Source organism: Anomaloglossus baeobatrachus, chromosome 6 (assembly GCF_048569485.1).
Source record: "Anomaloglossus baeobatrachus isolate aAnoBae1 chromosome 6, aAnoBae1.hap1, whole genome shotgun sequence".
In the NCBI taxonomy this organism is placed as follows: domain Eukaryota; kingdom Metazoa; phylum Chordata; class Amphibia; order Anura; family Aromobatidae; genus Anomaloglossus; species Anomaloglossus baeobatrachus.
In genome coordinates this window covers 92,520,317-92,545,485 of record NC_134358.1, presented here as the reverse complement: position 1 = coordinate 92,545,485, position 25,169 = coordinate 92,520,317, and the positions used below count along the sequence as shown (strand labels likewise).

General features: G+C 46.8%; 1 protein-coding gene across 1 annotated transcript in view; it reads left to right on the top strand.

The window, feature by feature from the left end:
• The first annotated feature begins 818 nt into the window (after positions 1-818).
• The window catches only part of RIPK2 (receptor interacting serine/threonine kinase 2), an 84,448-nt gene continuing 60,097 nt past the window's right edge, over positions 819-25,169 (top strand). The window contains exon 1 of the mRNA XM_075316271.1: positions 819-1,208. Coding sequence (XP_075172386.1) covers positions 946-1,208 — 263 coding nt within the window. The 5' untranslated portion in view covers positions 819-945. The remainder of the gene's footprint in view (positions 1,209-25,169) is intronic.

Below are 25,169 nucleotides of genomic sequence, written 5' to 3'. Positions count from 1 at the left end.
CTTCGCCATCACTACTCCCCTCATCATCCTTCCCGGGACCCGCTCCACCTGTGGGGAGCGATACCATCTTTGGCTGCTATTACCATCCGCCCCGGAGGACAGCGACAGCAGCGGCGGTTAATCTCTGGCCGCGTACCACAGGTGGCGTTATGACAATCATCCTATTACAACCCCCATCATCCTCCCTTCTTATTGGTGTACACCTCGGCGCACAAATCCGGGAATGCCACCGCCACATCCCAGACCACCACACCATCCCGGTGACGGGTAAAGCAGGTACGAGACCCATGCCTGACTACCTGCTGCCCCCTGGGTGCTACATTTGCGCTTCGTTATTTGTCACTCATTCCCTTAATTTGATTAATGGATGTAACTATTTCTATGACAGCATGACACCATTTGTTGCTTAAAAATGCAACACTGAGCTGAAATGCCTGCCTTCCCATGGTCGGATGTTACAATAATCTGTTTTGGAGCACTGCTTCTCTTTTCGATAGACAGAAACACAGATACTGTAGAATGGAGATGGAAAATTCGCCATGATCATTGAAGCGCATATTCACATTTTCTGATTTAGACTTCTGTCACAATCTGGGAATTTCTCATAGATTTATTAACCTAGAGATGATGAATACATTGTAGACAGTGACAGGGGAATACCTGGTAGTCCCTCCAGCCGTCATGCACCGGCGTGGAAGAATATGGTGTATATGCTGATTTAAGAAATTATCTCATGACGAGTCGTTTGTTCAGTATTTGACAATTGCACAACAGGAACTGCTGATTTTCTTTCACTTTCACCTAGCAAATGAATGCATTGTTACGTGAGGGCTGGAGAAGGAGGGAACCAAGTTCTTCCAGGAAGAAGAGACTATTTGTATGAGAGCTGCAGGTCTATGACAGACTGGATGGTTGTCGGCATAAATAAGACTAGTAATTTACAGGATGATGAGTAGCGGCAGCAGCACCAGCACCAGCAGCAGTCAGGAGCATGGATCCTCCTGTCCTGCACATTACTTGGCGGAGAATTCATACACAGGGTCTACAAGTATCAGCAGCAACTTACAGGATATACCATATCAGAAGCTTGTTGAACTTGCGTTTATCAACAAGGGAGCATATGGGACTGTACACAGCGCCTTACATTCTGATTGGAGGACACATGTGGCTGTAAAGTTCTTCCCAGCAGAGCGCCATCTAGTGGACAGGTGAGTTTTATTTACGTCTGTAAACCAGAGGGGTCACTAAGATGCCAAACTAAAGCTTCAAATATTGAACTCTAGGAGACACCACTAGTTTAGACACTTAGTAGTACAGCCATGGTTAGGCTTACCATCACTAAAGACGGCGTTACACGCTACGATTTATCTGACGATATGTGTGACGCCCTGGGCAAGCCAGGGGTCACAGGTCACAACACCACCACACCCTACACCCCAGTTAGGAACACCAAGGCTACCAAAATCCTTGTTGCCTTCCTCCAGGGGCTGGTGTTCACACCAGGGGGTGGGCCAGGCGGTTGGCTCCGCCCACCGAGGAGTTCACAGCCCTGGAGGCGGGGAGAACAGAGTTAGAGTTTGGAGGGAAAAGTGGAAAGAACAGAGATTAGCTCAGGGGGAGCTTGAGTGAGGAGCTAAGTGAAGTGGAAGTGAAGTAGTAGAGGAGCAGAAGAAAAGAGTAAAGGTGTCAGTAAGAAAGCCTGAAGTTGGTCCGGCTGTGTGCCCGGACAGTGTCAGCAAGGTCAGCAAACGGCGGTGACAGTCTGGGGGGGGACTGCTCGGAGGTTGCTGGAAGGACCGCGGACAGGTAGTGACCCGGCGGTCTGGAGCAGTATACGAAGAACAGTCAGCACCAGGGCAGGGGCCTCTCGGACCCCGGCAAGGCTAGGAGTCGCCATAAATTTGCCAAATCCGTCAGTGAAGGGGACGTCTGTCTCCAAACAACCAAGTCCCGATTGAAGGCAACAGTCCAACCATTGAGGAGAGACACCGCCACCGCCAGGGCACCAGTTTCTCAGGGCCAGCGCCTGCGGGCAAAGTAGGGCTCCTCCGGCCCATATCCAAGCCGGGGAGCGGGTTACCAGTGGGAACGCATCGCAACCATTGTCAACTTAGGTGCAAGACAGAGGGACCGTCACCGTCACCTAATGGGGAAAGCAAGTGCAGCCGTCCGTGGGAACCGTCTTTCCAGCCGTGTGTTTTACCGAGAACTGTGTCATCATCTCAGGCTGAGTGAGTACCACAGTGCCGCAAGGCACAGTGCTGCCCCCGCGTCCCTGCGCCCAACCAGCCCTGCATCTCCCAACTCATCACTGGGCCCCGGGATCACCAACCCCTACCCACGGAGGGGCAACACAACAACTGGCTGCTCCATACCATCCTTCCCGGGATCCCCATACAGAGCAGCGGTGGTGCCAACAAATCACCACAACTGTGGGTGGCATCACGGACAATAAACAATCCCCACACCCAAAAACCCCCTTTCACTCACGGGCGAGGAGCGCCGCTCGAGTCCCCGGGATCCGGCCCATCGCTCGAGCCACCGAGCAGCGGCAGCAGCAGGCCGCAGTGCCCGCCGGACCCGAGCAGAGGGAGAGCGCGGCGTCCCCTCCTCCACCCGCGACATATGTCGTCGGGGTCACGGATTCCGTGATGCACATCCGGCATCGTTAGTGACATCGTTGCGTGTGACACCTACGTGCGACTCCGAACGATCGCAAATAGGTTGAAAATCGTGGATCGTTGACACGTCGTTCAGTTTCAAAATATTGTTCGTCGTTTGGATTGCAGCAGACATATTGATACGTTTGACACCCTGCAAACGACGAACCACATCCACACGACCACCTTGGTCAAACAATATATCGCTGATCGCTGTTGCGCCGTTTGTGAGATCCTTACGTTTGACCGCAAAATAAACGACCTATGTGCAATTTGGCAAATCGTAACAACGATCTGGGTGTGTCACATCGTTTAAGAGATCGTCAGATAAATCGTAGTGTGTAACGGGGCCTTTAGGCTAAAAGCTCAATTAATTTCCCCATGCCTACATATCCAGGCCAAGGCACAGACAATTGTGGGCGCCCTCCTTGGCACACAGGGCAGGGCACACATACCACTTGCTGCTTTCTCAGCTATGCCCCTGCTTGGTGACACAATCCTAGTAAGATTGTTTCAAGAGAATACTGTAGCTTTAAGGGAAGGTGTCATCCAAAAAAAAAGAAATCAATAACTGAAAAAATGTAAAGTATTATTGTTTTAATGTTTTGTTTTAATATTATTACTTGTTTTTAATTGAGCACAATATAAAAAAAAATTAAAACGTTTGATATTTTCCACTCTTAAACACTAGGGGGCGCCGATACTCACGCATCCCGGCGGGTGACAGGGGGAAAGTTCAGCACATACCCGGTTTCCCTGAAAATAAGACGCTGTCTTATATATTTTTTTGCCCCAAAAAAAGCGCTAGGTCTTATTTTCAGGGGGTGTCTTATTCTCAAGGAGACATGGTTGGGGGTAAGTTTACCCCCCACAAAAAGCAGACACACCCCCCCTCCCTTCCCAGGATCGTCATACTTACCAGTCCCGGGCGTCTGTGTGTCTCCCAGATCCTCCTATGATCTCTCAGCAATTGTGCTGCACGCCTCCCCTGCGTCTGACCGACACACATACATCAGATCACACACTCACACATCATAGAGCATGCATACACACACACACACACACACACACATCAGATTCCATATCATCCTCACTGTGATCTCTGTGCAGCATGCTGTCCTCCCCTGCATCTGACTGACACTCATACATCAGAACACACACTCACACATCAGATAGCATACACAAACACACACACACACACTCACACATCAGATAGCATGCTTACACACACACACACACACACACACACTCACACATCAGATAGCATACACACACACAGATCAGACTTCACATCATTCCTCCTTGTGATCTCCGGTGGGCGCTCCAGGCAGCCATGCTGCACGCTCCTTTGCCTCTTGCCGACACTCACACATCAGACAGCATATACTCACGCATCCGATCGCATACACTCACACACACTCACGAAATCGCACATTTAGGTACAATCGTGCGCACGTACTCACAACATCCGGAGATACCACGTACTTCCGGCCATGTGATGCAGGACAGGTCCTGATAGCTCACTGCACAGTGCACAGCATCTCAGGTCCTTACGAGCGCCAAGAAGCAAGCGATATCGCTGGATGTGGTGAGTGTGTGGATGTGATCTGTAGTGTGTGTGTGTTTGTGTGTGTGTGTGTGTGTGTGTGTGTGATCTGATGTGTGTGTATATGAAATCTGATGTGTATGTTCCGCCGCAGGACCTTGATGCGCTCCCCTGCTCCTGGTTGGCGTCTGGTGAGTATGATCTGGGGATCTTCTCTCTTCTTTCTTTAGGGGGTCTCCGCTGTCTATAATGAAGTGTCCTGCAGGGTTATTTAACTTTTTTACTGCTGCATGGACACGTCATTATTGAACCGCGACTAGGTCTTTTTTTCAGGGGATGTCTTATATTTAAGCATCCCCGAAAACTCCTGCTAGGTCTTATTTTCGGGGGAGATCTTATTTTCGGGGAAACACGGTAGCATACGCTGTGAACTCCACAAAGATGGTGGTGATCTGTACACCCTCTGCTGTGATCTGGACAGCCCAGGGGGCGCGTCTTTCTCACAGCAGAAGCTGCCTCTGTGCTAGAGAATAAGGTCGGACAGCGATAACTGACTGTTATGCACAGAGACTGCCGTACTTGAAGTAACTGTCGTTACACACAGCAAATCCAAGATAGCAGACCCCAGTGTTTCAGTAAAACTAGAATTAAATTAAAACTAAATAAACAGTGAGTTTAAGTTTGTATTAAAAAATACTTCATTTCATAATCACTATTATTACTACAAAAATAAAAAAACACTTTACCTTTAAAGATTACTGGGGCATGTCTACACCTGCAAAGTAGCATGGGGCGGTAGTCGTGAGCAATGTGGTCATCTCTTACGGCCCACTACACTACATGATAGAGGGATCCTAGCTGGTGTGTGGACTTGTGCTGTGGAAGCGATACTCCTTTGCAGGCTGCATTATGACGTTGACTTCAGCTTGACAGGACCAGATGTTAACCTGTTCATTGAGAGAGACCACCAGTTCTTAATAGATGATGTCTTATTTAACAGCCATTTCATGACAGCTATGTACAGTAGAGAGCGGATACACAACTTCTAGTACATTTCTTCTTCTACATAGAATATCTCTACACACACTCTCTTTACATCTTCAACCTCACTTGTTCTTGCCTCCAATAGTCTCACTTGCTTCACCACAGCCCAGCTTAGCACCACAGGACAGGCCATGAAAGTCATGTCCTCCACCCACGGTTCCGCGTCCAATTCTCCTCTTTAAGGAGCTGATTTGCTAATATTTCTGAACTTAACTTCAAGCTTCCTGATGCTTAAGGATCTCCTGCCCAAGGCACTTACTTTGACTCATGTTTCTGTTACGTCCTAACCCGTTACATTAAGAGTTATAAACTCGGAGTCATACTACTAGGCGTCTTGTCCCAGGAACAGTCTCCACTCAATAACGCGGCCTCTTCAGTCAATCCTCTTTCTCCAATCACACTATTCACCTCATCGGTCTCCACTCACACTTGGGACACCCATGACATGTGGTTCTGCTCACTAGCCAGACCATAGGTCCGTCACCACTGCAAGGTGGGCCCTATCTGTCCTTGCAACAGGAAATTGTCTCTGTCCCTTCAGTCCAGCCCCTTCCACTATGGGCTAGTCTCAAACATTAACTTTTTCTTGCCCTATTTTCTGACACAAAACAATTCTCAAGTATTTCACAATTTACATTATACATTACATATAATAACAATAACACTGGTGTCTTCAAGGGGGAAAGTGGGCAATATGTCTATTTTCTTTGCCCCCACTAGAGGCAAACACAAACAAATGTGGGTCTTTGTGCAAGAACAATATATGGCCCCTTTGCAGCCCATTAATTTATCAAAAATTACTCCTCTATGTGTCTTCTAAAGAGGGTACGTGTTGCTTTGGAGGTAGAAGTAGGCTCCCTTTCATCTTGGACCCCTGCTCAGCTACATACAGTGCCTACAAGTAGTCTTCAACCCCGTGCAGATTTAGCAGGTTTGATAAGATGCAAATAAGTTAGAGCCTGCAAACTTCAAACAAGAGCAGGATTTATTAACAGATGCATACATTTTACAAACCAACAAGTTATGTTGCTCAGTTAAATTTTAATAAATTTTCAACATAAAAGTGTGGGTAAATTATTATTCAACCCCTAGGTTTAATATTTTGTGGAATAACCCTTGTTTGCAATTACAGCTAATAATCGTCTTTATAAGACCTGATCAGGCCGGCACAGGTCTCTGGAGTTATCTTGGCCCACTCCTCCATGCAGATCTTCTCCAAGTTATCTAGGTTCTTTGGGTGTCTCATGTGGACTTTAATCTTCAGCTCCTTCCACAAGTTTTCAATTGGGTTAAGGTCAGGAGACTGACTAGGCCACTGCAATACCTTGATTTTTTCCCTCTTGAACCAGGCCTTGGTTTTCTTGGCTGTGTGCTTTGGGTCATTGTCTTGTTGGAAGATGAAATGACGACCCATATTAAGATCCTTGATGGAGGAGCGGAGGTTCTTGGCCAAAATCTCCAGGTAGGCCGTGCTATCCATCTTCCCATGGATGCGGACCAGATGGCCAGGCCCCTTGGCTGAGAAACAGCCCCACAGCATGATGCTGCCACCACCATGCTTGACTGTAGGGATGGTATTCTTGGGGTCGTATGCAGTGCCATCCAGTCTCCAAAAGTCACGTGTGTGGTTGGCACCAAAGATCTCGATCTTGGTCTCATCAGACCAGAGAACCTTGAACCAGTCTGTCTCAGAGTCCTCCAAGTGATCATGAGCAAACTGTAGACGAGCCTTGACATGACGCTTTGAAAGTAAAGGTACCTTACGGGCTCGTCTGGAACGGAGACCATTGTGGTGGAGTACGTTACTTATGGTATTGACTGAAACCAATGTCCCCACTGCCATGAGATCTTCCCGGAGCTCCTTCCTTGTTGTCCTTGGGTTAGCCTTGACTCTTCGGATAAGCCTGGCCTCTGCACGGGAGGAAACTTTCAAAGGCTGTCCAGGCCGTGGAAGGCTAACAGTAGTTCCATAAGCCTTCCACTTCCGGATGATGCTCCCAACAGTGGAGACAGGTAGGCCCAACTCCTTGGAAAGGGTTTTGTACCCCTTGCGAGCCTTGTGACCCTCCACAATCTTGTCTCTGATGACCTTGGAATGCTCCTTTGTCTTTCCCATGTTGACGATGTATGAGTGATGTTCACAAGTTTGGGGAGGGTCTTAATTAGTTAGAAAAGGCTGGAAAAAGAGATAATTAATCCAAACATGTGAAGCTCATTGTTCTTTGTGCCTGAAATACTTCTTAATACTTTAGGGGACCCAAACAGAATTCTTGTGGTTTGAGGGGTTGAATAATAAATGACTCTCTGAATAAACTTTTCACAATTTAAAAAAAAATAAAAATAGAAATAACATTCCTTTTTGCTGCAGTGCATTTCACACTTCCAGGCTGATCTACAGTCCAAATGTCACAATGCCAAGTTAATTCCGAATGTGTAAACCTGCTAAATCTGCAGGGGGTTGAAGACTACTAGTAGGCACTGTATATTGCACCATTTGTATGTCTGCCTCTGACCATAACTACTGTGCTATTTAGTACCCAGCCCTCCATCCTTGTTCTCTTTCCCAGCTGTCAGTCACTTCCTCTATTGTTGACTACACTATATGGTGCCTGTGATAACAATATCAGTAGTTGCTAGCAGGGCTGGCCTTAGGCAGTATTAATAAAGTAAACCTTATGGTACTATTACATCATCGCAGTAATATTACAGCAGGCTTATTTCTACAATGTATATCTGTAGTATTTGGGCACTATATGGTACTACAAATGCAGGCTTTAATAAAATATGCTATATCTGTTAACATCCAAGTTAAAGGAAATCTGTTAGCAAGTTTTTGCTACTTCATATGAGAGCAGCATGATGTAGGGAAAGAGATCCTGAATCCAACAGTGTCTCACTTAGATTACTGTGTGTAATGGTTCTGACACATTCCACATCAAACTCCATGGCACCCAAAGGCATCTCAAGGCTCGGGCCCACTGGTCCAGGAAACCATTATCCAGCCCCATTTCCGTGAGATGGTTGGATTGTCATTGTAAATAAGCACTTGAACCTTGCCTCTCCCCCCATCTCATTGTAGATTGTAAGCTCTCACGAGCAGGGTTGTATTTTTTTCCCCTCTAAATATTGTATTTCTATAACTGTTACTTGTTTGTATATGATCCTCCTGAATTGTAAAGCGCTACGGAATATGTTGGCGCTATAGAAATAAAGATTATTATTATTATTATTATTATTATTCAAAGATTTTAGTTTTAGCAGAGTTTACACCAGGCTTGCTATGTACATTTCTGTACAGAGAAACTGCTCATCACAGGGGGGTGGAGTTGGACTTGAGCTCACTCGCTCCTCAGTCCACTAATGATAAAGCTACTGAAGCTTAAACTAATATTACAGGTAAACAAAAAACACACTTTGTGATAAGAGATGCATGGCAGCAATCTATATGTAAACCCTTACAGCATACTGGCTTCCTTCAGATTGCATAGCAAAAATCTGGTGACAGATTCCTGGTCACCTGAAGTGCAGACTGCATGGCTGTCCCTTAGTTATATGGCGCCCTGTAAATAATCACTTAGGTGGTCCTCCTATATACACAACCACCATAGAAGGAAAAAAATCATTAAAAAGTATGTCCACCTCACAGTCAACGTGTTCTTTTTAGCTGTGCCAATAAATTATAATAAAATGTTAAAGAATTGAAAGTTATCACCTATCTATTTGAGCACTTCCATACCATTCAGAAAGCGTTCTATCATTAAATTATCCCCTATTATGTTCAACTGTCTGAAAGTTCCGTTAAAGTGTATCTGTCAGTAGGATCAGCCCTTGCAAGCCATCTATATGGGCTTGGAAGTCATAGAAAAGTGAATAAAATTATACCTTATCCGTGTTCCGACAGCTCAGCTCTGCTATACTGTGATAGTTATAATCACACAAAAGTCTGCAGTGAGATCAGTGCAGACTGTCAGTTATTACATGTCTCACAGTGGTAATGCCTCCTTTTATTTACAGGGAACCTGTCAGGTAAAACATGCTATTAACCTGCTGGGGTCAATTTGCGGGTTAATACAATTCTGAAAACTGCCCAGTACCCACAATGAGAGCACTGCTGCAGGGAAGAAATTAACTTTATTTCTCCTGGCAGCCTCAGGTTTTTGGTCATAGGGTTGGTGGTGGTATGGCTTCAATCACAGCTCAGTGCATAGTGACGTGTCACTATGTCCGCTGCTCTGGCACTGATTGAACGTTAGAGCTGGCTGTCAGTCAGTGCCAGGAGGCGTGGTTACTGCAGCCACGCACTATGACTGAAAGCCCAGGGTGAATAACATTAGAATCATAGCATGTTAATTTCCTTCCCCAATCATATCTCTCTGTGGCGGTGCCAGGCAGCTTCAAAATGCTATTAACCCCATATCTGCAGGTTTATAGTGTTTTCTTACCTGAAGGGTTGCCTTTACAAGAAGCTCTGGAGGCAGAATCTCAGGGAGATCTACAGTATGTCTGGCCGATAGATCCTATCCCAGTTATTCTCACCCCCAAGGTTTCATATCACGCATAATATTATTTTCCCTGTATCATCTGTCTCCCTCGGTGTTATTTTTCTCCTGATCAGTATCGTTTCACCCACAGAATAAACTTTTACTCCAGAATTTTCCCTACCACTCCATATTATTTATCTTCTTCTTACAGTATAATCCCAGTTCCCAATTATAATCTCTCATCCACCGATATCATTACCCTTGTAGTACAGCATTTTTACACACAGAAAACTTCAGGTACCAGATTACGTTTCCTGCACAATGCCACAGATACTTTGCAGAATTGATTTAGGAAAACTGAAAATATGCTGAAGTTCTTCCAAGCAGAGCGAGTTCTTCTTGTTCCACCACTTTTCATACAATACTAGGATTTGTCATGCTACAGTGCAATACTTTTTTGACGCCCTATAACTTGACATAACAATAATACTGTACATTCCACTGCAGAGTATATAGGGGAAGACGCAGTAAGTTTGGTGTCCCCAAGAAGAGCAAAGAACCATTCTCACCCGCCCCTGTGAACATGTAAATGAGTCATTTAGTTGTTTTGCAACTCTGAATTCCTATATGTCAGAAATGTTGCTCAAGGAATCATAAATACGGTGCTCAACCTAAACACCAGATTTTGAAACCAATAAAATTAAAAAAGTATGAGCCCCTACAGTCATCTTATGTACAGTAAGAGCCATCACGTAGCCTCTTTATACACAGTATGAGCCCCCACATAGCCCCTGTATATTCTGTATGAGCCTCCACATAACATCCTTATACACAGTATGAACAGCTATATACAGTATGAGCCCCCAAATAATCTCCTTATACACAGTGTGAGCTAAATTTACCCTGTTATACAAGCTGTACACTGACTACTGTACATTGTATCAAAGTTTCACCAGTGTTGTCCCATGAAAAGATATATTTAGAAATATGTGAGGGGTGTACTCCTTTTTGTGATATACTGTGACTACCAACATATTGGTAGTTACATATATGTTCATGAGTAATTATTTTTCTTTATTCATATGGTATGAAGACCAATTTCCATACATGACCGATGTTACCAGCACATTAATTTACCTGAATATGCATGTACATTACTGTTTAGCTAAAGTCAATAATGGACAAGCCTATGAATGTGTAGGAAAATCAGATTTTACCAGGATTTACTAGCGAAAACAAGCAACATATACAAACATACAGTCAAACATATGGATAACTAAACTGTTTACTCAATAAGAGGCAACTAACGTTATTAATTATACACTGTGAGTGTAGTGTGCTTGAGACACCATTCCTTTGGATGTCTGTATGTACCAGCACTCACACAAAGAGATTTCAGCAGATAGCTTGACTTGACTGCAGATGTACATGTATGAAGATTCCAGAAGACATGGTTTATTTTCAGCTGAATTCTTGTAATGCACAATTATAGTAGGAAAAAAAACATTCTGAACCAGAAATGCAAAGACTTGAGACTCATAACATGGCTGACATACACTATCTGGCAATAAGAAGGGAGGGGTTATTGACATCCGAGCTTACATCAGAGATATAGGGAGAGAGGGAGGACAAACTTCTAAAAGGCAAACCTATTGCATAGCATTGTAAGACTGATTTCACATCAGCGTTTTTTGCCGATCGGCAAAAAAATGCAAAACGCATATGACCGGATCCTGTGGATTGCATGTGCAACGCATGCAACCGCAGATGTTATTTTACCGGATCCTACTGCAGCGGGACACAGAATTTATCGGTCAGCACTGGAGTAAGCTGACTCTTGATCTCACAGCCCACACACGCTGCGATAGATACAGGTTAACAGCAGTCACTGTCTGCTGCTGATCACGTGTGACCATGTGCAGGCTGTGTGGTCAGGAGTTCAGCTGAGTTCAGATCAGCAGACTCCAGTGTCGGACTATTACTTGATCTGTGTCCCGCTGCATCCATCTCAGAGTGTGCGGGTTGTGAGGTCAGCTTAGTTCAGATCAGCTGACTCCAGTGCCAGCCGAACTCAGCTGACCTCACAGCCCGCACACGCTGCGATGGATGCAGAGAGACACAGAACAAGTAATCGGCCGACACTGGAGTCAGCTAATCTGATTACTTGTTCTGCTGGCTGTGTGGTCAGGAGTAGGGATGAGTGAGCAGTAAAATGCTCAATGGGCAAAGCCCATGTCTATTTTTTTTTTTAATTCATTAAAAAAAAAACAAAAAAAAAAAACACCCAAACACAAACCCCTAACCCTAGGGTTAGGAATAAAAAAAAATGCGTGGGTTCCCGCTGCATTTTCTATTGCTAAGAGTAACCCAAGCAGCTACTGGCAACCCCCACTGCTTGGTGTTACCTTTATTAGCAATGGAAAATCCAGGGAAGCCTATTTTTTTCTTTTGGCCAAAAACTAAATAAAAAAATGACATGGGCTGCGCCATATTTTTTGTATGCTAGCCACATACAGCAGGCAGGAACCGGCTGTCCCCAACCCCAGCTGCCTATTTGTACCTGGCTGGGAACCAAAAATATAGAGAAGCCCTTTTTGTAATTATTTCATGAATTTCATGAAATAATTAAAAAAAAAAAAAAAAAAAGACGTGGGCTTTGCCCAATTTTTGTGTCCAGCCAGGTACAACTAGGCAGCTGGGGATTGGAATCTGCAGGGCAGGGTAGCCCAAGCTTTCTGCCCCCCTCCCTCCCTCCCCCCTGCTGCGAATTGCAGTCCGCAGCCACCCCAGAAAGTGGCGTTCATAGAAGCGCCATCTTCTGGCGCTGTATCAAACTCCTCCAGCAGCCCTAGTGCCGGGTGGCATGCTGGGTAATAAGGGGTTAATGCCAGCTTTGTTTTACCAGCTGATATAAAGCCCAAGATTCTTAATGTCAGGCCAAGTTTGACCCAGCCATTAAGAATCTCCAATAAAGGGTTAAAAATAGACATCACACAGAGAAAAAATATTTTATTAGAAATAAATACACAGACACACTTAGAGACTCCATCTTTATTACTCCCTATCACCCCTCCATGATCCTCATGTGCTTTCATCTGTCTTCTTTCTTCAACTGATGAAGCTCAACTAGAAAGCACAGGGTAGGAACTACTTTTTGGGCATGCTCATTACTGAAAACAGGATCCTGCCTATCAGAATGTGGTGACTTCCGGTAGAGCAGGATCCGGCTCATTGAAAAGCATTGCAGCTACCACCGCAATATGAAGGATCCGGTGAGATGCAGTATATTGTCCGAGGTCAATAACGCTACAAGCAGTGTTTTTGAAAAAAGATAAAATACTGCATCTCACCGGATCCAGTGTGTGCCGCACGCAACCGCAAGTGACCACATATTGCTGTGATTCCATTGCAAATGCATTGAAATGACAACGCATTTGAAAAGGATCCGGTCATATGCATTTTGCGTTTTTTTGCCGACCGGCAAAAAAACGCTGATGTGAAAGCAGCCTAACTGGAAAAATACAATGACCATACAATACAATACTATACAATACTATAGGATTCCCAAGCTATGGGACATGGCACACGTGGTGGTTAAAATGCTTCCCCAAGAAGCAACAAGCATGGAGGGTGAAGCATTCTCCTATAACAACCACAGAGACTGAGGTAGCGAACAGTAGGTGGCAAACAAAATCAACTCACATGTACTACCTCACTGTCATAGTACTGCTCCTTTCAGAGAGCTCACTTTGCTGTGTTGCTGTCCTTGGACACCACCTTTATATAGAATCGGTGTATTGCGATTATGTCCCCTTTAACAACAGTAATGGTACAATATATTCCCTCAAAACGTAAAAAGGAAATTAAACTACTTCCAAAGCCAATATTATCTTTTATTTATCATATCTGGTCGCAAGATGAAACATAGAAACAAGTCAAGAGCTGTTTCGCCGGTAGGCATGCTTCTTCTGGGCACAGATACGTGATTACATGTATAACAGCTCTTGTCTTGTTTCTATTTCTGATTATGAGACTACATTACGAATAAAGCTTACAAAGTTGAGTACCACAGTGTCTAAGAAAAACTCTGAAAATAGTATAACCTGTTACTAATTAACGTGTGAAGCTGTGCCAGCTTTTTCTTTTGTTTTACATGAATTGTACTTTGCCCCATGAAGTCGGTGACAGTTTCACTGTCTTGCTTATGACCTCCTGCCCACCACTTAGTACATGCTCTCTGAATACCATTGCCACCATCATGCCATGACTTTCACTCAAGTCTGATACATCTTAATGCTGCAAGCTGTTTATTCAGCGTAGGCTTCTCTTGCCAAACATGTCTGGCCTTGAGAAACTTCAAGTCTTCCTACTGCACCTTCTGAGGAGATAAATTCATTTATTCTGCTAGACTACTCTGTAGTTCACCATTTGACCAATGCGACTCTTCCCCTTTTCTTTTCTTCTTTTTTTAGTTCCTCTTTCCAACTGATGCTGCCCAGGGGACACAGGGTAGGGTTGATTTAGAGAGTGCCCTCATTTTGACCCAGAAATAGCCCAACTTTGCAGCCTGCATCCACACAAACAGTATACAGTAACATAACATATAAAACAAAAAAAGAAAAACGGAACAAGAAGTCACAAATAACAATATCTTTATTGGTATTCAAATAAAAGGAAATATTAAATATTAAATATTTTTTAAAAACACAACCATTGGCTGGTAGGAAACAGGGCGTCACAATATGGTAACGTGCAAACCACAGTATACAAAAGAAAGGGGATTTTTGTATATATGTGCAAAAAGAGGGGGTAGTACAAAAACTATTAACAGCAAAGGGAATAAAGTGTCACGTGCTAAAAATTAAGCCACAGAATGTACACCTAATTGTTGCCTTAATACGCAACAATGGTGAAACCACAGATTTACTGGTATTTACCCAAATATATGTGTAGCCTACACCAAATATGTGGCTATAATAGAATATATACTAGCCATAAGGGGTTGCAGGTAAAAAATTGTAAGAGGAAACTGCTTCATAGTATGAATGATAGCCAAATGCTAAATAGTCATATGGAATCATATAGAGCCAATAATAGGCACAAAGTAAGTAGAAGTAAATGAGAAGATTTACCAGAAGGAAGTTGGAGCACTAATCCTTGTGTGTGACGCCCACCCCTTGTGGTTTCACTATTGTTGCATATTAAGGCAAGAATTAGGTCTAGGTGTACATTCTGTGGCTTAATTTAAGGCTACTCTATTTCAGCACGTGACACTTTATTCCCTTTGCTGTTAATTTTTGTACTACCCCCTCTTTTTGCACATATATACAAAAATCCCCTTTCTTTTGTATACTGGGGTTTGCAGGTTACCACATTGTGACGCCCTTTTACCTTCCAGCCAATGGTTGCGTTTTTTAAAAATATTTAATATTTAATATTTCCTTTTATTTGAATACCAATAAAGATATTGTTATTTGTGACCTCTGGTTTGTTTTTTCTTTTTTGGTTTTGTATATTAATTCCCGAATGAATAGTCCCATTGATCCCATATACCCCCATACCCATAATTATGATCGTATTATAAATTTACAATTTTACTTTTTCTGTGGGTGTTGGTATGGGTTTGCTCTCTAACAGTTGGTGAGTAACATAACATATGCCTAATAAATAATACATACTTGTCTTGCCCATGTTTTGCATGAAGGAATCTACATACATTATTGCCAGTTGTCCATCTATTCTGGCATGCACTGCGGAAAGAAGCGGTGACGTCACCGCTCTTCCCACACACGTGCAGTAGTAGCCATATACTGTAGTACATCTCATACACACACACACACGAGAGCACACATGTACCGCCCCGCGGGCTCGGCCGGCTAGCAAGCCGCTCGGATCCTTGCTCGTACGGTGGGTGGCTCGAGCTCCTCATGGACCCAGGGGTCACGTCGCTCTGCAAGGAGGTTGGCGCTACATGCAGGGACTTTGGTGGGGAGTTCCACGGCCGGGGTCGCGGTTGTTTGAAAAGGGTGTAAGTTTGTGACGCCACCCACGGGTTGTGATGAATGGATGGACACCACCGCTGCCGTTGACTAGGCCTCCCGGGGATGGTGTTGCGCAGCTTGGTGTTGACCCCTCCGTGGGTAGGGGTGTGATGGTCCCGGGGGCTCGAGGGAGGTGCTGAGGCGGGGGAGCGGGTGTGTGCTGGGTGCTGGTGCGGTGCGGCGCGGTGCGCGGCCCGAAGGCACTGGTGTACTCACTATGACACAACACAATGGAGTCTCTGGTAAACCAAATGGGATGATGAACGGGGCCTGCAGCCGGCTGCAGCTTCTCCCTTAACAGGTTGGTGGTTTCCACCTTTCTCCTGCACCTCCTTAATGTAAATGGTATGACTCCTATGCTTAAGCAACGGTAGTCCGCTCCCCGGCTTGCTGGGTGTCAGGAGAGCCCTGTTTGCCTGCAGACGCTGGCCCCTTGGGTCTCTATGCCTTGGCGATGGCTTTACCCTAATGGTTGGGCTGTTGTCTTCAGTCGGGTCTTGTGTGGGAAAGGTCCTAAAGTCCAGTCCTCAATCAGTTGATTTGACTCGGCCCGGTAGTTTCTGGGCTTCGTACTGGGTTTGAGTACCCCTCCTGGTGCTATGGTTTCCAATCGGCTCCCCGGTTTGGTACCGGCGGGCCACCGCCCGACCCCGGTCCCTACGGTTCCACCGGCTATAAACCCAGCTCCTGCAGGCGGCCACCACCGTCTGCCTCCTTGCCAGAGGTGACTGGGCTCCAACCCAGACACCTGGTAGACTATGGCAGGCCTGGTCACAGGTCTGCCCTTGAACTTGACTTCTGTCCTCCACTGTCAACACTAATCATCTACTCTCAACTACTGCTTTTTCCCACCTCCAGGCCTGTGAACTCCTCAGTGGGTGGGGCGAACTGCCTGGTTCCGCCCCCTGGTGTGGACATCAAAACCGGAGGGTGGTGACAAGGTTTTGAAGTTTGGCTGCTGTCACCTTTTTAGGGAGGGGGTGTGTGTGCATGGGACTACCTGGGACGACCTGACTAGTCCAGGGCGTCACACACACACACACAATATCACACCACAGATCGGATCCACACACTCACCACATCCAGCGATATCGCTTGCTTCTCGGCAGCATAAGGACTTGTGACGCTGTGCGTTGAGCTTCCAGGACCAGCGGGATGATCAAGCACGTGGTATCACTAGATGTGGTGAGTGTATGTGTCGCGGGCGGCGGGGCGCTGCGCTCGCTAACGCTCGAGTCCGGCGCTGCTGCTGCTGCTTGGTGGCTCGAGCGGTGGTCCGGATCTGGGGACTCGAGCGGCGCTCCTCGCCCATGAGTGAAAAGGGGGTGGTTTGTTTGGGGATTTAGTCCGTGACGCCACCCACGGGTTGTGGTGAAGATGGGCACCACCGCTGCTGGTGACGGGGATCCCGGGAGCGATGGTAGGGAGCAGATGGGATGTTGTTTTCCCCCTTCGTGGGTTGGGGTTGGTGGTCCCGGGGCCCGGTGGTGTGACGGGGAGGCAGGGTTGGTGAGGTGCAGGGCTGCAGGGACAGCGCGGCGCGGTGCCGGATGGCACTGGTGTACTCACTCAGCAACAGATGCACAAAGTCTCCGGTAAACCAAACGGCTGGATGGACGGGTCCCGCAGCCGGCTGCAGTGTCTCTCCCCGGACAGGTGATGGTGGCTGTCTTTCCCTGCACCTTTGTGTACTGTGTTGACTCTGATGGCTTCCCAACGATAGTCCGCTCCCCGGCGTATAGGTGCCGGAGGAGCCCGTTTTGCCCGCAGGCGCTGGCCCTTGGATCTCTAGCCTGTCGCGGTGGCTGTATACCCTCACGGTGCGGATGGTTGCCTTCTTACTGGACTTGGGTAGTTAGGGGACCCTTAGGGCTCTGGTCACTCTCGGATTTGACTGTTAACGGCGGCTCCAAGCCTAGTCAGGGTCCGATGGCCCTGCCTGTGTGTGCTAGCTTCACTTCGCTCCCCGGTTCGGTACTGGCGGGCCACCGCCCGACCCCGGTCCTACGGTTCCGCGTTGATCGACCACTCCTGCAGACGGCCCCACTGTCTGCCAACCTTGCTGTCAGTGCCTGGGCTCTGACCCTGACACCAGCAGTCTCTCCACTTTACTCCTCTCACTTCAACCTCCAAACTCCAACTGACTACTGTTCCTGCCTCCAGGACTGTGAACTCATCAGTGGGTGGGGCCAACCGCCTGGCTCCACCCCACCTGTTGTGGACATCAGCCCCTGGAGGGAGGCAACAAGGATTTTGTGTCTGACTAATGTAACTGTCTGGGGGTGGGGGTGTGTGTGTGTTTTGTCTGTGGCTACCTGGCTACTCCAGGGCGCCACATATGTGAGCGCGATTGTATCGGTATGTGCGATTTTGTGTGAGTGTGCATTCTGATGTGTGAGTTTGTGTTCTGATGTGTGTGCACGAACTGCGCATGCGCAAGTAGCGGTGACATCACCACTCTTCCCACGCAGGCGCAGTACCAACCGCGCCTCCTGCAGCAAACTGGTTTACAAATCAGGACCCCACACACACATGGGGTTAATGAGCAGACCCCCCCAACATACACAGGGTTAATGAGTGGACTCCCCCAGCAGCAAACACAGGGTTAATAAGCAGACCCATGCAGCACACACAGAGTTAATGAGTGGACAACCCCCCCACTCGCAGCACACATAGGGTTAATGAGTGAAACACCCCCTGCAGCATGCACAGGGTTAATGAGTGGGCCCCTCACCACACAGTACACACAGGGTTAATAGAGTGGACTCCTCACCACACACAAATGGTTTATGAGCGGATCCCACACAAAGGGTTAATGAACTGACACCCCCCCCCCACACTGCACGCACAGAATTAATGACCAGACACCCCTCAGCACACAGTACACACAGGTTTAATAAGTGGACCCCACACAGCACACACAGGGTTAATGAGCGGACCCCGTACATCTACATACATAATTGACAGTTTCTGTAACCCTATTCCAGCATGCACCGCGGCACTGTCCGTTGCGCAGGCGCAGTTCGAACTGCGCCTGTGCAAGTGACATACACGTTGTGACGACATGGACTCTCATGGGTTAAAGTTTCTTAACATTCAGCCAGACAGGATGATAGATTGTTAAGTCCCTCATTGTTTTTACAAGACTCTTTTGGGCTCATGTAATTGTGTTGGCCACTGAAAGCCAGACGTATTGTTTCTCCAGACTTTTCCAGTTATCATTGTATTGTAGTTGTGTATTGCTAATGTAATTACCTTAGAAGCCATTGTCTAGTCGGTGACTCCCAGACTACATGTATACCCTCAGTCTTTCTGTAGACATCATGTGGATGAACATTGTCCATGCAGCTTGAGATTCATCCAATGGGAGAGGCGATCTTGTCCAACCAATTGATGAGGACGCAGTGTATCTAAGTGGAAGGCTGTGGCTATAAAAGGGACTTCTTTAACCCCTTAACCACCCATGACGTACTGGGTACGTCATGGATCGTGTGCCGGCAAGCCCCGCCCCCTGCCGCCGGCAGGCGGCGGCGATCCGCGCACATATCAGCTGTTATCAACAGCTGACATGTGTGCCTGCTAGCCGCGGGTGGAATCGCTTCCACCCGCGGCCATTAACCCCTTACATTTCGCTGCCAAAATCTTGGCAGCGATATGTATATGGGCGCCGCCATGACAGTCACTTCCCCCGCCCCCACCGGAAGTTACGTGACATGATCACGTGACTTTCGGCGGTTGCCATGGTAGCACAGGGTCATGTGATGACGCCGGAATACAGCCGGCATTGAAAGTGAAGCAGCAAATCTGCAGTTCTCAGCTCTGTAGCTGAGATCTGCAGATAGTGCAAAGCGATCGGATTGCTGATCGCTATAGCCCCCTAGGGGGACTAGTAAAATAAAAAAAAAAGTAAAAAGAAAAGTTTTAAAAAATTAAAAAAACCTAAAAGTTCAAATCACCCCCCTTTCACCCCATTGAAAATTAAAGGGTTAAAAAAATAAAAAATACACACATATTTGGTATCGCCACGTTCAGAAATGCCCGATCTATCAAAATATAAAATCAATGAATCTGATCAGTAAACGGCGTAGCGGCAAAAAAATTCCAAACGCCAAAATTATGTTTTTTGGTCGCCGCAAATTTTGCGCAAAATGCAATAACAGGCGATCAAAATGTAGCATCTGCGCAAAAATGGTACCGTTAAAAACGTCAGGTCGAGACGCAAAAAATAAGCCATCACTGAGCCTCAGATCCTAAAAAATGAGAACGCTACGGGTTTTGGAAAATGGCGCAAAACGTGCGCCACGTTTTTTGGACAAGCTTGTGAATTTTTTTTAACCCTTTAGATACAAGTAAACCTATACATTTTTTTTGCCGTTTTCCAGTACACTATATGGTAAAACTTATGGTTTCATTTAAAATTACAACTCGTCCCGCAAAAAACAAGCCCTCATATGGCAAGATTGATGGAAAAATAAAAAAGTTACGCCTCTCGGAAGAAGGGGAGCAAAAAACAAAAACGCAAAAACGGAAAGTGCCCGGGGGCTGAAGGGGTTAAGCCACCAGGTTGTTGATGGATGCTGATGGATCCAGTCTAAGCTCTTTGGAGCTGACTAGAGGATCAGGATATCTTATGGCTTCAATATAGGGACTCCGGTTCCCTTTGGAGACCATATCCACAGCCTAGGGATTTCGACTCCGGCTGCAAGGATTGTATCATCATACCAGGACTACCTAAGGAGGACACTCAGGTTGGGACAGTTCAGTCACCTGTTACAGACTTTGCAGACCTCAGCCAGATTCCTAAATCTGGCATTATTCCTATCTCGGTGGGTGCCCGCCAAAAGCGGGGTGCTGCTGGATTGGAGTAAGTGGACCTAGAAGCTCTGAGGCATGGACATTCTAAATCCCTGGTGAGCCAGCGGAAGGGTGAGACTCTGTTGCCTGTTACATTTGTGTGTTTTGCTGGTTATGTGTTATGGGCCGTTAATTGTTTGGGGATCCAATAAAGTCTAATTATTGTGGTTCCCTCACCCTGTGTTGTCTGAGTAGTGTTACGCCCACGGTTAAGGAGGCCGGCATTCAGTTGGGATGAGCCCTGAGCCACGCTGTCTTTCTAAAGGCGGCTGGTTTTAGTGGACGAGAGCACCCACTGAGCCCCTTGTCTCCACACACGTCACTGCGCGTTTGCAAGTAGCTGTGACGTCACCGCTCTTCCCACGCGGCGGTACTGCGCCTGCGTGGGCATATTTTTCACATGTGAATAAATTGTATCCTTTCAATTTCTTTGTGTTTTTTGGTCCACTTTGGGAACGAACAATCACACACACATCAAACTGCACAAAACAATGTACCACCTCCAATTATAGTCACAACAGCTTACAAGAGACTATATAGTGTAAACACACACACAGCACACAGGGGAGTCACCACATAGTGAACACAGCTCAAGAAATACAACACCAGATACCAATATACAGCACACAACAAGAAAGAGACAGAGCACAGGGGTGAAAGAGGTCAAATGACACAGCACATACAATACACAAATGCAGAGGGATGACATACATGAGATATGTTGCAAAGCACAAACAGTGTGACACATGTCCACTGCTCCTGTCAGCACCACTATGCATAGACAGATGTTCATTTCACCGCATTCGTACCGGGCCTATTTATAATATGACATAATTGCTTAGTACGTCCATAACACAATAAGCAATCATAATGTCATTGTAACCAAAAACAATAAAAAAGTTCAACAAACGATGGAGCAAAATAGTGATAATTTAAACCCTCTACTGATGCAAAAAGGTCCAAGCTAAAGGCCAGATTTGTACAGCACCATACAGTGCATGATGTGCTTAACTGCCGAAAACCCAGAAAACATACTGTACATGGTTTTGCTCCATTTCCCATCACATTATAGTGGCCTCGACTCAGCCCTCCATACAGTATAAGAGTCTTCACAGTGTGTGCTCAGTCTCCTATATAGCAGTGAGAAGAGCAGGAATTGAATATGCTCTTTCACTGTAGGAATGATGCAACAGACACATAGAGGGCACTGTGCAGACTCCTCTCCTGCTCTCCTCCCACTATGGCTGGTATGTAGGAAAATGAGCACACTAAGTAGATCTAAGGCGGGCTTTGCACGTTGCGACATCGCAAGCCGATGCTGCGATGTCGCACGCGATAGTCCCCGCCCCCGTCGCAGGTACGATATCTTGTGATAGGTGGCGTAGCGAAAACTATCGCTACGCCAGCTTCACATGCACTCACCTGCCCTGCGACCGTCGCTCTGGCCGGCGACCCGCCTCCTTCCTAAGGGGGCGGGTCGTGCGGCGTCATAGCGACGTCACACGGCAGGCGGCCAATGGCGGCGGAGGGGCGGAGATGAGCAGGATGTAAACATCCTGCCCACCTCATTCCTTCCGTATAGCCGCCGGCGGCAGGTAAGCTGATGTTCCTCGCTCCTGCGGCTTCATACACAGCGATGTGTGCAGCCGCAGGAACGAGGAACAACATCGTACCTGTCGCTGCAGCATAATTATGAAAAAGTCGGAGCCTGCACCCATGATACGATAACGACGCTTTTGCGCTCGTTAATCGTATCATCTAGCATTTACACACTACGATCTCGAAAGTGACGCCGGAAGTGCGTCACTTTCGATTTGACCCCAGCAACATCGCATGTGCGATGTTGCAACGTGCAAAGCCGCCCTAAGACCTAAGCGATTGTTGCAGCATAGTTCAGCATCTGTTTTATGCACTAAAGCAGCAAAATATACTGATTAACTCTATTACAATATTCATGCAAATTATACATCTGTATTAAAAAAAAACTTTAGTTACACTTTAGTATGTGCACAAGTTCAGGACCCACTGCGTCCTGGATGTGACGGGTCCTGACCTGCGGGGCCGCAAGTCTCCTCCATAGTAGACCACAGGAGACTGTAGTTGCTCGTGCCCACGACCCGGGCTCGGGCAGTTTCGGTCTCTTGCTGTGTTCTCTCTGAGGAAAATGCTTGCCTCTGCGCAGCAAAGAATTTACATGCAGAGGCTCGGGAAGCCACACTGCAGGTCAGTTTTTGCCGCAGGATGTACAAGCACAGTGGACATGGGATTTCTAGAAATCCCATCCACTGTGCTTCTACTGTACAACACAGCTCTTTGGACGCAGCGAACATGCAGCGCCCCACGGGGCAGGTAGTTAACCTACTTGTTGCTGGACTGTTGAAGGTCGGGTCTGGCCATGTCACAGGTGGCCTTGCCCAGTTCCGTTGCCCTGAGGCGTGCAGTAAAGTAAAGGGAAAGCGGGGTGATTGGGGAAAGTTTGTCGTGACGCCACCTGTGGTATGAGGCCAGGGAGTAGCCGCCGCTGCAGAATTCCTCGCCGGGGCAGGTGTTATGGCAGCCGGGATGGTGTCGCTCCCCACAGGTGGAGTGAGCCCCGGGGTGGATGATGAGGGATGGCAGTCCCTTGGAAGCGCCGGAGTGCGGGGCGGCGACGCCGGTAATCAGAATCTGAGTCGGCAACTGCGGTTCCAGGTTCTCTTTACTCACTGATTTAAAGCTGCACCCAGGTGCTGGTCTCTGCTGTAGTTGACTCCGGTCAATCCCAAGAAAGTAAAGGGGCCACCACCGATGTCTGAAGAGAGAAAGAGAGAGAGTGTCCATTTCCTAGGATGTCCGCCACAGCAGTTAAGAACCCGGGCTGAGCACCCGCTCCAAGGCCCGGGCGTAGGAAAGTCCAAGCATTCCAAATGATGTCTTGTCAGAACTCTGGTCCCGACTGATCTGTCTGATGTGAGAGTCTTGCGCCTATATCTACCCCCAAGTGGACTCCGCCCCCCAGGTGGCTGGCTTCAGTGACCGGGAAGTCCAATGCATTGTGGTGGCCACCCCCTGCCTACCCTGAGCCATCCCACCCTGTTAGAAGGCTGAAATGCTGTATGTAGAGCATGGTTGTGGAACACCGGTGATTAACCCCCCTTACCTGAGATGGATACTGCACCTTAACTGAGGTGCAGTACCCTGTGGCGACCAGAGCCTCAGGGGCACCACAAAAAAACACTACATCCAAAACGCTGTGAACCCTAATTGTGGGCACGCACCCTAAAGAGTACTTTACACACAACGATATCGCTAACAATATATCGTCGGGGGTCACGGTGTTCGTGACGCACATCTGGCGCCGTTAGCGATATCGTTGTGTGTGACTAAAAGGAGCGACGATCAACGATCGCAAAAACGGCAAAAATCGTTGATCACTGACACGTCGCTCCTTTTCATAATATCATTGGTGGTGCATGCCGCTGGTTGTTCGTCATTCCTGCGGCATCACACATCGCTATGTGTGACACAGCAGAAGCGACGAACATCTCCTTACCTGTGCCTACCGGCAATGAGGAAGGAAGGAGGTGGGAGGCATGTTGCGGCTGCTCATCTCCGCCCCTCCTCCGCTATTGGGCGGCCGCTTAGTGACGCCGCTGTGACGCCGAATTAACCATCCCCTTAAAGAAGAGATTGTTCGGTGTCTCCAGCGACGTCGCTAAGCAGGTATGTGCATGTGATGCTGCCGTAGCGATATTGTTCACTACGGCAGCGATCACCCCATGACGAAACAGCGATGTGGGTGGGTGCTATCGCGCACGAGATCGCTAGCTATCGCTAGCAATGTCGCAGCGTGTAAAGCACCCTTAAGTGTTTCATTTACTATAGTGAAATTCTTAGAATAGTTATTGTCAGAATCTTAGAGACAAATCTCTGTGGTTTAACTTCAGGGATTCCAAGAGTTATGTTATGGAAACCGCTTAGCACAAAGAGCTAAGCCGATTAAGTAATTCGTAGTTAGGGATACCGTATTACTCATTGTGCTATGCTGCTTCTGTAACTTCTAGTCATCTCAATGGAAGTTTCAAAGACAAATTTTTGCAGTAGCTCCACTTACAGGTCGAGGCTGGTCAGAAATATTCTCGTCTTCTCGATGAGGGACAGGGACTGAGATGACAATACCCTTTTAATGGAAATCATTCCACCCAATGGCAGGTCAGGTCACAGGTTATAAAACAACGTTTCAATAAAGAATTTAAGATTTTATAGTTAATACTAAATGCTTGTGACAACTGAAAGGTACAGTTAGGTCCAGAAATATTTGGACAGTGACACAATTTTCGCGAGTTGGGCTCTGCATGCCACCACATTGGATTTGAAATGAAACCTCTACAACAGAATTCAAGTGCAGATTGTAACGTTTAATTTGAAGGTTTGAACAAAAATATCTGATAGAAATTGTAGGAATTGTACACATTTCTTTACAAACACTCCACATTTTAGGAGGTCAAAAGTAATTGGACAAATAAACCAAACCCAAACAAAATATTTTTATTTTCAATATTTT